A 13,787-nucleotide genomic window follows, 5' to 3' on the forward strand; every position below is an offset into this window, starting at 1 on the left:
CAGAATAATTTTCTGTACAAGAAGTTGATCCCTGCATCCCTTTCTCGCCCCATACTGCCCTATGCGAATTATGTCATTGGAAGAGCAGTGAGATGACACGAGGTTTGTCAAACACCCTATAAATATTTTGTATTGTGTATTCAAACATGTGATAAGACGGAGGCGTTGGCATCAGTCAAGTCTCCTTTCCTGAGGAGACGTACGTATTGTGCGACCTTTCCAGAACCACGGAGGAACATTACCTGTGTCCACGAGAGTATCGAATCAGTGAAGTGGTGTTTGGACACAAGGGAAGTTTCCAATACCGGTTTCGAATGTCATCAGGCCCTGGGACTGTATTAGATTTATACTATTTTAGGACACTTTTCAGGCAATTTGGTGAGATGTTACAGACAAACGACCTGTTAATTTTCTAATGCATTGCATGCTCTTAATCACTGACCCACGGTGGCTCCAGGTTACAGTCGCCGGGTATAGACCACAACTGTTTCCTAAAACTTTCATTGGTATCCCTGGGAAGGTCACGTGCAACGTAAAACACAATTTTGCAGATTCTGATACCTTTCAGTATGCACTTACTGGAACAAATCCTCAAAAATGCCAGTTCAACCAATAAAGTTGAACAAAAAACGGACTGAAAAAAATTAAACGATTCATTAATTTTTCCCCAGACATGTGGAAAAAAGTGATTTCAGTAGCTGTGCTGCGCTGCTCTGTTCGCGGAGCTTGAAACAGTTTGCCTGCCCGGAGCATGAGGATGTGAGCAGCAGTCTAATCTGGGTTGTGTACATAAACAAGTAAATAACATACTCGTTGCATAAAACAAAAGATATGTTTCGAGAGAGGGAGACCCAAGGACAAAATATTGCACTTTTGATTTGCGATCGATCATACATGTACGCTTGTAAAATAATTTAATTGTTTTTCTTCAAGAGGCAATTTGCATTTTATATACCATGAATAAGTGATAACTGTGTTTAAATTATGTTCGACTTTTTGGTTGCATGTGAACTTTAAAATTTAGACTGAGTTTCTTTTTTTCCCATTTGTTAGACGCCATACACTGGTCCGGGCCCTGTTCGTTGCCCCTGACGAGGAGGCAAGTACAAGTGGCTCATGTGCCTGACTATTATTTATTCATCTCACACTTCATGATAACTTTAAATTGTCTTTCTCTTGCACGCTAGAAACCATACACTAGGCATCCTACTCTTCGCCCGTGTGCTCCTTCCACCAATTCTTTCAATCCTTCGTTAAGTTCTTGTCCGTGTGCGGTGTACGCAATAAAGTATAGTATATCGGAGAGCGCTTGTAAAATCGCGGTTACTGAGTTATCTCCCCTGTAAAAAATTTCAATAACAAACCATCAAACGTTCGTCAGGAATGGGGCTCGAGTGGACGTTTACAAGTAGCTTTGTATCCGATTCTACAATGCCAGAAGGTGTGACGACTTGCAGTTGACAATCAAACGTAGTTCCTCATTCGTATAAGGCTATATTTAGTAACGCGTATGGGATATATATATCATGTGACAACATGGACACAATGTACGTGTATTCAGACCAACGAAACAGCATCAAGTCGACACAGCCCTTGGAACATTTTACGCTGACAAGACACCTGGAATAACAAAGACATAGGGTGACTTCATGTCTACTGGTAATGAATGACACCTTTCAATTACGTATTCATATGAAATTTGTTGAGTATTGACACCGATTGTAGGTTATTTATTACCATAAGTAATATTATGGAACAATGATCCTGCGTCATATATTGTTATATAGTATACATGCAATAACTGGAGCCTTGTAGTCACAATGGTCCATTGTGGATGAAATATTCATTCATCGTTGTATTGAAATTGACCACATGACACCATGGTAAATTTCTTTCTGAAGATGTAATGTTGCTGACCTTACATCATATAATGACTCCTACAATAGTAACAAATAATGCAGCATTGTCACAGTGTTATTATAGAGTATCTCGAGTGCTTTTACTCTGACAGACGTTGAACTATTTTCTGTCTTCTGAGGGTTTAGGTCAAAAAATATACCCAGACGTTTGGTTTCGTTAAGCTTTAATGTCATAAATGATCCCTCACTCAGAAACAGACTGACATTATGGAGCCTGTTATGTGCCACAAGGAAATGAACTGAATATTCTCTCATGTTACTCTCCCCCCTGAATGAATGTAAGACTAGGAAATACATTGGAAAAGTAACAATGAATAATGAAATATGCCCATAAACATACAGATAATCATTATATGTGTTCTTGCAGTTTGAAGTTATTGTCAATATACATTTTTTTTTTGTGCAGAGGTCAGCTACCTTCCTGTGTCAAGTTACATAATAGAGTTTTAAAAGCTTAAATATAACAATCCATTTGCAGTTTGAGTCTAATGAATATAACTGAAACTAAACTAGTTGTTTCCTCTTCTAAATATTTGATTCAGACGTTTTCTCTGTCTGGTCAGTATGGAGGCTGTCAGGTAAACATTCACACATCATACCACAGATTGATTTTCTGTGCAGGAGCAATGTGTGAAACTCACCTGATAACCACACTATTGTGTGGATGGATTGTTGCCAAGAGCTTTATTAAACATACTCCGTCCCTGTACATCAGCCTCTGTCTCGGGCTACTTATACACTTGCATGAGGAAATGATGTTGGAAACTAGTGGATATCTGTCACATGTAAAAAACATTTCTTCAATACTCTGGTCATATCATTTCATCATTTCATTAGAAGAGTATATTTATGCGTATATTGTGCGACATTAGTTAGGCATTTGACAAAGTGTGGCACAAGGGAATTCCCGAAAGCTTTTGGCAAATGGAAGTGAAGAAACGTGCCCAAAGTTATTTCCAAAATAAAGGTTGTTATTAACGTTTTCAGTTGCAAATTATGACCCATAATGGTAGGTGTTCAAAAGGTTTGTCTTTAGCATCACTACATTTTATCATAGTACATAAGTGACACAGTTGATGGGATTAACAGAAACATCAGATTTATGTTAATGTAGACGATCCATTTGTAGCAGCTAACTGCTAAACTGACAATCTTGAAAAAAATATCCAACTGGGCAACTACTGCTTTCATATCTGGGATAACTGTACAGGTCGGCAAACTACATCTAGATGATCTAAGAACAATATGTTGTGCTGTTCATGGAACAAGCCATTCACTTCCTTGTGTGAAAGACGAAAATATTATATACTGCTAAGCCTTTATGAAATGTACCATTGTTAATTACGGGACTGTACAGTCTGTTACTCCAAGTTGTTGTGATAGCATGTAAATATACATACACAATACACAAGCACATACACTTTTTGTCAGATCATTTCTTGAGCAGGAAGTATTTATTCCTACAAGTATGAATTCATAAAACACTTCATAACATACAAACATGTCTTCCACACTTTGATCATATTCTTGACATATCACAACATGAGTAGATTCAAAGTTTAAAAAAATAGAGCATTTCCTTAAACTTGCATAAAAGTTTAACTCGAATTGGAAATGGAATTATATTCTTACCCTGCTTTTCTAAGAATCTATTCAGAACAGAGAGACAGACAGACATTTTACTCAGTATAAAGGCCCTTAATACAAAGTAAATTAGTTGAAGTACACTTAAAAGTGACATGATTTGGTTTCTGAATTGCAGCTCTAGTTTCAAGTATATATTTCAAAAATTTACAAACATTTCTGATAGTATTTTTGTCCTTAAGTATGTGTACTAAATTTGTTTGCTATCATTACCATACAAAAATGGAGTAATAAACATATTTCTAGCATCATTATATAATTTACAATCAAAAAGGACATGTGTTTCATCTTCAATACAGTTCATATTATCTAATTTACAGTACAAACAGACTGTGTCAGCCATTGGTATGTCATATTCAGAACAATCAGTAGATGTGTTGAATTATGTGCACAATAGTTGAATTCAAATCGGAAATGAAATTTTATCTTAAACCTTATCTTAACGTGAATGTTAAAAAATCAACGTTTGGTGAGACTCTTAAAATCCATTTTAAGAAACCACCTGGAAATTAAGACCTCAATTTTCACTACTGCTCCTGATTTGTCACCTTGTCTTCTATGTGATCATCACTACAGATGAAATGGGATCCTGTCATTTGGCAGCAGACGATGGCCGCCACATTATAGTGCAGCCAAAGTTGTCCCACAACCCTATTTTGGCCTGGAAGAGACTGAGTGTAAAGCAGAAAGTGGAGAAAGTGCCACCCCTCGACCCCACCACCCCAGTGCCAACAGACTGTGTCAGATTTGTGTGCATCTCGGACACCCACAACACAGTGGAGAACATCCCAGATATAATACCACAGGGAGATGTCCTGCTGCACGCAGGGGACTTCACAAAGATAGGGACACCCGCTGAGATTGACAAGTTCAATCACTTCCTGGGTAGGCACATTGTACCTAATATGACAAATAGAGATCTTGCTTTAGGCTTGTGTTGTGTTCATTGTTTTCTTCTACACTCAACAATATTCTAGCTTTGTGACAGTGACCTGTTAGAACATGTGTCTGATTTAGACTATCCAGTGATGGATATAACGAGCACTGAGCCACATTGTTTGGCTGTTAACACAGGGATTCAACCAGGTCGCTGAGTTTGACAACTACATTTAGTTTCACAACCAAAATTCAGGGAAATATTTGTGAAAACTTTGTGGATCCTTCTTTTGTTGTGTTTCAGCAAAATGGTCACAAGAATCAAATCTATGCTCTAGGTATATAAACATGAGCTAATTAATGTCCTTAGTCAGGTTTGAATTTCATTTGTTTAAGAAGCAATTTCTTTTTGGATCCCATCTTTACTTAAGAGAAAAAGTTGATATCAAAGTTTTCAATCATGATAGCCATGGTTGCAGGAACATTGCCACATAAGGTGAAAGTGGTCATAGCAGGAAACCATGACATGACCCTAGATGAAATCTCAGTCCAGAATAGAAGGGAAGATCTCCTTGAAAAGTTCAACATTACCTGCTTAAAATTTGAGAAATATATGGAGGACCACAATGTGAGTTCTTGCAAGGAGCTGCTGACAAATTGCATCTACCTAGAAGACAGCAGCGTAGACATCTGTGGCATCAAGATATACGGAGCTCCATGGTAGGTGAAATATCAGTTCACCTTCACATTGTCAGTGTGAGAAAATGTCATGAGGCTTTTGTCTGTCTCATAAAACTTACAAACTCTATCTCAAAGCTTCTCAACAAAACATCAGCACTTTAATGCTGTCTGCTTGTGAACTTTCCATACATATGGATGTGAATGAAAGAACTAGACCTGCTTGCACTCTTGATGTCTGTAGACATCTTTATATAAGGTCTACCATTTACAGGAGGTATGCAAATACAAGAAAAATACAATATATGATTCAATAATGTATCATTAGAAATGTTTGCGATGTTCACAGGGTACCTGAGTTTTGCTTCATGGGATTTAACATCCCTCGGGGGCAGCCAATCCTTGACAAGTGGAACTTGATTCCCTCGGACACAGACATTCTCATCACACATGGCCCGCCTCTAGGTATGTGCCTTGATTCCTCATGTACCATTCTTTTAATGTGCCATAGTTACTCTTGTACCACTCAATGTATGTATCATAACTCATGTATACTTGAGATGTAGCCTGATTGCTCATGTAGCTCTCTTTGAATGTGTCATATAAATCTGAAGTGTGCTTCTCCCTATATTAGACATTTATCATAGGATATTTATGTAGTGCACATATCCATGCAACTAGTGCTTGCGCAAGGCACTGGTATTTATTACCCTCAATCTTTGAATGTCAGTCTCATGTCACATCATATTATCAATCTCAGCTCAGAGTATACAACTCTGCCACGAGGTGCACCGAGTTTTATTGTGGTTGGACTGGGACACATAGTATTTTGTCTAAGGTTATTGCAAGTTGTTGTACTGGCAACTAGGTGTTTGCACATATTCATGTGGCCACCATCTGGTCATATAACAAGTGGCTACTTTTCCCGGAGTAACCACCTTTGAGGTTTTACTTTGTGTAAGTATTACCAATTTCCCGGTTTACTTTTTGTAAACGGGACCTCTTCCCAGGTTTTACGTTTTTTATCCTTATATACTCTTTAAAAAAGTAGGGAACTTTTTATCTTTTTATTTACAATTAAAAATATGTAGGAGATTTGTCGGAGTCAATCAGTGTTGATACGATAATATTGAATGTTTTGAGAGTGCATCACCATTTGCACTTAATTACAACCATAGATGTTTGGAATGTGGTTTCGTTTGAAAGATGATTGGTTTATGGCATGTAGTTTGCAAGTGTACGATTTTCATTTGAAAACAAACTAGAAACACGAACAAATGTGTTATGCATGATGAGAGTCAAAGTTAATGTTCTAAGTGATTTCTTGACCTTCTTGAAAACAGTCAAAATCATGAATGGGACCCCATGCACGTGTATGGGAATTCTGCGTTGTGCTTGTGCATATCATGTGTTGTTTTTAGGGGTTGTAACAGTGGGAAATGGTGGTGCATTCATGAGGTGTCTATCCTTGAAACGTTCATGTTTACACTTCCTATCCAAATTGAAAGTTCATTATCCCCTACTTTTTTGAAGAGTATATTAACATCAACATTCAAATTTAGATGATATGAGAGTTGAAAAATATTGTCAAAGATCAACCTTTAAGTGTAAATGTATTCCCTAGCAGGAACAGAACTGCATCTATCAAGTAACTCTCCGCCACCAGGCCAACACAGATGTCAGGCTTGAATTATCTATTTGTAGTTTGGTCTACTGTCATCAAGTTGCTGTTATATAGATTCATTACATGATCCATCATTGATTGTTTATATGTATAATATAGCACTCTTCCTTGGTTATGGTTGGGAAAGGAAGCTCTCGAGTGTTGGGGAGAAAGAAGCAAGACCAATGGTGGAGGACTTACTTTCCCAACAATAACTGTTAACCAACTGCTTTGTCCCACACATAATTTTTCTTGTACCCATCAAAGTATGTATCACGATAACTTGTGTGTGCTTGAGATATAGCCTGATTACCCATATGCCCCTCTCTGAATGTACCATGGTTACTCATGAGCCTAACCCATAAAGATTCAGCTTTGAATTGTTCAACCAGTGCTTGTCATAAGAGGCTACTAATGGATTCCTGTGATTGTATCCCAGTTGTGTTGGTCAGTGTTCATACTGCTGATCACCTGATTCAGACTTGATTAATTACAGAATGCATCCATATAGCTGGAATATTGCTGAGTGTGATGCTAATAAACCAACCAACCAAATTACCTATCTTTGAATGAACCATTACTTATGTATCGTTAACGTGATTACTAAGTACTTATTCTATTTTCTGTAGGTCGTGGTGACCTTTGTTTCACCCAGCAGAGAGCGGGATGCTTGGAGTTGTTGAACACCATCCAACAGCGAGTGAAGCCCAAGTATCATCTCTATGGCCACATTCATGAAGGTACAAACTGTTTGTTTGAGAATTGTACTCATCGTGGTTTTTGTCAGGGGCACAGACCAAGACTGATTTGGCTGAAGGACCCTTCACACCTTTTACACAAAAGAAATTTGTCCACAAGGGCTTGTATTGCTGAAAGTAATATGTCCTGGGTCCAACAAGCCTACACTGAAACCCATACACATATATAGTTGGACCCAGGACATTATTTTCAGCAATACAAGCCCCTGTGAATTTGTCCTGCAAAAATAAAAACATGAAAATAACGTATCAACATGTATACAGATGGAAAACTTGATTCTTGTTTATCCTGCCTACCACCATTTTTGGTGTTTCAGCTGCAGGCTCAAGAAAAGCGACCCGTGAAGGTCCCGGGGTAGAATAGGCCTTCAGCAACCCATGCTTGCCACAAAAGGCGACTATGCTTGTCGTAAGAGGCGACTAACGGGATCGGGTGGTCAGACTCGCTGACTTGGTTAACACATGTCATCGGTTCCCAATTGCACAGATCGATGCTCATGTTGTTGATCACTGGATTGTCTGGTCCAGACTCGATTATTTACAGACCGCCGCCATATAGCTGGAATATTGCTGAGTGCGGCGTAAAAGTAAACTCACTCACTCTAGAAAAGCAGTTTGATCAGCCCTTGGCTAGAATGCTTTCACTGTGTCTGCAATGTCTCCCTTTCTTGCAATGTATAAACATTTGTTGTGTTTTCTTTGGGGAAAAGCAATTCCAGTTAGTAATTACAATGTGACTAGGTTGAAAAGTTTATATGAAAAGTGCACCTTGTGAAATACGAAGCGCACACACCTTTATTATTTTGGTTGAAAAAAGTTTCATACTTGCAATATAAATAATCAGACATCTTTCCAGTATTACCATCTGTCCCCAGGTTATGGCATGAGTACCGACGGGACAACAACGTTCATCAACGCTTCAATGTGTACACTGCGTTACAAGCCTAAGAACCCTGCTGTCGTCATTGACTTTCCTCTTCCTGAGGGCCACACAAAGGAGGAGCTGTCTGCAGTGTTCGCTCCGACCTCACATGTGCCATGATGTTAACCATGTAAACCAATGATTGCTGACATTTTCTCTGCAGATCATGGTCTGACATGCACTGACCTACCTCCATTTGTAATCAAGTTGCGTAGATGAATCCAAAGAAGAGTATATTACAAATACCTGTGAAGTGCGTACTTGTATCAGTGGCAGCGTGTTGTACTTGGTAAGGGTCACATGCAATGTAAAACACAACTTTGTAGATTCTGATACCTTTTGGTAAGCGCTTACTGAAACAAATCATATTTAAGTGCCTAAAAACCTATAATGTTGGGAAAAAAACAAAAAAAACCCCCAAAAACGTGATGAATAAAGCCTGCAAAATATGAGTTCATATGATTCACTAACTTTCCCCAGCGCTGGGGGAAAGTGGTTTCAACAGCTGTTTATTGACACCTATAAGTCTGCCTACCTGTCTGCTGATAATATACAATGCACAACTTCTATCAATGACCAAATGCAATTTGAAATGAACACCTATCAGGCTTATGTGCCATAAACAAAGAGTCGGCTAAGCGTATCAGCAGATGATTCTGTGGCCAATGAAAAAGGCTTTGTTACTCTCAAGTGCACACCCACCAGCTCTGACTGGCTTCAGAATCACAGCTGCTTTATGTACTTTTGATTTGCCATTATATGCTTATAATTGTGTATGGTCTTTCTTAATCAGCAGTGCATTTTACATATCTTGAATATGTAATAACTGTTTTAATGGAGTTTGATATTTAGGTTGCATGTGACCTTTCAGATGCGTGCCACAGTTTCAGACCTGAACTTTCTATACAGGGTCATTGGATGTTTTGTACAGATTTTTCAGTGTAATATTTTACAGTTCCATGCACATTCCATGTATTTATTGAAAAAATACTGAACTCAGGCTTGCCCGTTTGGCTTCTGTTTTCAAGAATCTATCTTTTACTTATTTTTGTCCATTCATGTGGAATATCTTAAAAACTGTTAACTAGATACTTTTCTTATTAATTTTGGTACCTTGGTTCATCATGGTATAATAAAAGCCCCAGCTGAGCTCCCAGGTCCCACCTAACTTGTACCCTTGTCAGTGAGATATCTTAAATATGAAGAAAATTCTGTGAACAGTTGATAACGTTTTCTGTAGGGAAGCCACAGGGCCCAGTCAGTTTTGGTGATCTGTTTCAAGGTCATTGTGATAGTTTGAAGATGTTATGCTTGTCAGTGAATACCTCATTTGCTGCATATGCAACACAAAACTTTGAGGGAAGGCACATACTGTATTGTGGTAGCTTTGTTGAATGACGACCTTTCGCAAGCTGATATGAAGTTTATCTCTAGTTGAATATTTGGTGGTAGCTTGAAATTTACCCTACCCCATTGGAAGTTTGAAGACCAAATGTTTCATATGCCTTGACCTCTACAACCTTTAACATAAAAACCATACTAGATGATAACAAGTACATATGACCTTTACATTGAAGGTGTTTTAAAATGTCCTTAAGATTAATACCTCAAAAGATTATCTGCATGCATGTATATGTGGCTGCCTCTAGCCCAGACTCAGCTAGTTTTACCGAGATGCCATGCTGCAGTTAGTATGTATCTTGAATATTGAAGCCTGACTCAGAACCAATCAATCCTTGATTTACCCATTAATGCCTAGTGCCAGACAGGGACCAATAAGTACCATATTTTAGCGTCCTTTGGCACGATGTGGACAGGGCTCAAACCCATGACCTTTCACTCTCTGGATGGGCGCTGGAACCACTACACCATGGAGGCAGTTATTTGTCATCCATATTGGGGTCATTGGCTGCCATTACATGGTCCTGGTTTTGTCGACAACATGCATGTATCCGCAGAAGTGTTGCTTTACAGAATTGTGTGCAACAGCGGTCAGGATGGCGATGCGAAATCTCATTTGGGAATTTGGTTGTAGAAAAATGCTAATATGGTAAGAAAGTGGCAAATGTCAACGATCGGTCACTGGACATTAGGCTTTACTGTCTGAAGTTAGTTAACCATGGTTATCAAGGTTTAATGCATGACAGTTTACTCATAAGTTAAATGGCTCTAAATGCATTATCAACCCAGCCTTGGTCTTTCCACAGACATTCTGTCGAGCAGTTGTACTGCAGACATTTCATAACCACTGTGTACCTCATTAAATTGATAGCATTTTTGTTGAATCAGCAATTTATCAGATGTATTGCTATTTAGCTGTGTCCAGACAAATTGACTGCGTATTGGCATGGCCAAATTTACTAATTATATTCTGTAATATTAAATATATACTAGTATTTGCCAAGATCTACCCTTAATGTTTTGTACATTACAACCTTATCCTCCATTATACATACATGCCATTTGAATCTCATTTCTACATGCAGACAAACATGAGTCATTACCCAGTGTTTGTCTCTGATTTGTTTGAATAAAGTTTATTTTTATTCAAGTCATGAGTATATTGTATGGAGTGTTCAAGGAACATGTAACTGGTTTTAATCCAAGATCACCCACGGCTGCTATGATCTCCATGGTAAATATTTGAGATTAGCCTGACTTCTGCCTTTCATCAAGCTGACGTAGCAAGAAATAACTGGAGCACCATCTCTGTGATAAACGTCACTCCGAAGTCAGTTGTCAAATAGTCTGTTGGGATAAGCTACAGAATGTAATAACATACCAACCTTTAATACCACACTTAGCAATCTTCCCGGTATGTGGCAGGAGTCTGTAAATAATCCGGTCTGGACCAGTCAATTCAAAGATCATCATTAACATCAGTTTACGCATGTGTCAACCAATTCACTGAACCTGAGCACCCGATCCTTTTAGACAAAGAGCTGATGGAAAAGCGCCAGCATGTGCAACAGTTAGGAAACTCAGGGGGTGCTGTTCCAGCTGTTTGTCACCCAACGGTGCGACACATGAAAATAGAACAATGGTATGAGTTTAAGAAACAATTTTTTTTCTGTTATTGATCATAAAGCAATTGATTTCAGCTCCTGGTGGGTGCAGGTTTCAAGACCATGTGGCATGTGTGCATTTATCCCCATTTTAAGTTATTTAATCATTCATTTTTCATTTGAACCCAAATGGACTCATCGGAATGTAGCCTGGGAATACAGGATCAAATGGGCCATGCAACGCACCAATATTGCTATCGACATTTCTCACTCAATGTTATATTTGCATATGCTTCTCAGCAATCCTCGATATCTCCAGGGTAAACGTTCCGATAAGTCTACTATACCCTGGATGCATCTAGGATTTCCCCAAAATACGAGTTGTACTGCAAGCAAACCTTTGCAGTTGCGACAGCTACCTTTGTTGACACCGGTAAGCTTATAACGGAGACTTAGCTGATTGGCTAATGTGAGAATGTGGAGCCAGCAAAGGGAGGTAATAAAATTATCTGGTTGACCTGTAGAAACGTTCAGGGTTTCGTGGAGACTTATCGGAACTTACACTTGCACCCTGGAGGTATCAAGGATGCTCAGCAATTTCATGCATGGTATAAAATGCAGTTTATCTGCATTAGATAATGCAGTTGGTTCCCCAAGTTAGTGGATAAAGTTAGCTTCAATGTAACCATATACTTATAACAGACGCTGCTTTGAGTCTAAAGTTTTGATTTTTAACGAGACTTGCATCTTTCAACAGCTGCTGGAGATTAATTCTTGTATTAGTTTATTCTGCACACAGATGTAATGACTGATCAGAAAATTTCTTGGATGGAAACTTCAGTGTATGTTTACTGCTAAATAACTGACATACAAAAGAAAGTACACACCGAGTTTGGGAATTTTGTAAACAATGAAAGGTTTGTTTGTAAAGTATTTAGATTGGGTCTTCACAAACAGGACCATGTCGACAAAACACCAGGTGTCCTACCTAGTGGACAACAAGGCTAAGTTGGACTGGCACAGAACATGTTGATTAGAAGTTGGTGGTGCACAGCTATGTGCATACCCATCTGGTTTGTGAAAGGGAGAGCAGTGCATGTGTACTGCATTATGAAATTTATGCCATGCGTAGGTGGACATGCCTTGGTCATGTGACTGATGTGGTTGGTATAGCAATCAGTAAAGATAGTCAAAGATAAAGATTTATGTTTTTAAATTTTAACACGTCAAAGTTAGGTAAGCATTGTCACATAATACATTCTGAGACTCTTGGAGTGGTCTACAATGTTATCAAGTACTGTCAAACTTAGTTGTCTGAGACAGGCCACTTGGTCATGACCTGTGACCTCTCCATCCCTGTCAGTGCAGTGCTGACCTACACTGACAAATGTTGACCTTTGACAGAACACTGCTGCTGGTACAGGACATTGGCTGCATCCCTCTGCAGGCAGGGTGGTTTCTGTTTCTGTTTATTTTGTTGACACAGTTACCCAGATTCTTTCATACAAATGCATTAAAAAAAAGAAAAAAGGAAAAAAAGTGATTTACAATGTGATTAGGTTGTCTGACAAAACATCCACTTGCAAAGTTTCAGTGAGCGAGTTTAGTTTTATACTGAACTCAGCAATATTCCAACTATATGGTGGAGGTATGTAAATAATCAAGTCTGGACCAGACAAGCCAGTGATCAACAACATGAGTATTGATCTGGGCCCACTTGCACAAAGTGATCTTAGCGCTACGACTATCTTAAGCCTATGTTGGAGAATGGGAATTACAATCATTGTAGCGCTAAGATCGCTTTGTGCAAGTGGGCCCAGATCAACTGGGAACCGACATGTGTTAACCTAGTCAGCAAGCCTGACCACCCGATCCCGTTAGTTGCCTCTTACCACAAGCATAGCCGCTTCTTTATGGCAGGCATGTGTTGCTGCAAATTTTGAGATCGATGGAATCACTTGGATGAAGAGTTATTTACTAAAAATGGGTCCATATGAATTTCATGCCAATCTTTAACGACCCTTAATTGGTGATTGCATAATGTTATTTTAATGTAGGTGATGGCATGTTTACCTCATCAAAGTAGTTAATTAACCTGACAAGACAACCCTCTTCTCAGTGGATGGTTTGTCTTACAGTGGAGTTCTGATTAACTCGGGCTAGGATTTTTACTCATAAGTTGTACCTTTTCTCAATAGGTCTGAGAAGTTTTACTACTTTTTGACACGGGTCTTTGTCGAAGTTATTACTGATACATGAACTATTCCATATTTATATTTTACTAATATTTGAATGCTAATGTATTGCTTGTACTGGTTACAA

The 13,787-nt window shown here is 38.7% G+C and overlaps 1 protein-coding gene across 1 annotated transcript; it reads left to right on the plus strand.

Annotated features, from left to right (window-relative positions):
* The first annotated feature begins 1,330 nt into the window (after positions 1 to 1,330).
* On the plus strand, positions 1,331 to 11,011 carry LOC137299045 (metallophosphoesterase MPPED2-like). Its single transcript, XM_067831521.1, has 6 exons — positions 1,331 to 1,659; positions 4,140 to 4,448; positions 4,919 to 5,159; positions 5,467 to 5,582; positions 7,410 to 7,520; positions 8,414 to 11,011. Exons 1-6 carry the CDS (start codon positions 1,650 to 1,652, stop codon positions 8,578 to 8,580), a joined length of 954 nt encoding a protein of 317 aa, XP_067687622.1. The 5' UTR covers positions 1,331 to 1,649; the 3' UTR covers positions 8,581 to 11,011.
* Positions 11,012 to 13,787: the final 2,776 nt, after the last annotated feature.

Source organism: Haliotis asinina, chromosome 10, assembly GCF_037392515.1.
Source record: "Haliotis asinina isolate JCU_RB_2024 chromosome 10, JCU_Hal_asi_v2, whole genome shotgun sequence".
Taxonomy (NCBI): domain Eukaryota; kingdom Metazoa; phylum Mollusca; class Gastropoda; order Lepetellida; family Haliotidae; genus Haliotis; species Haliotis asinina.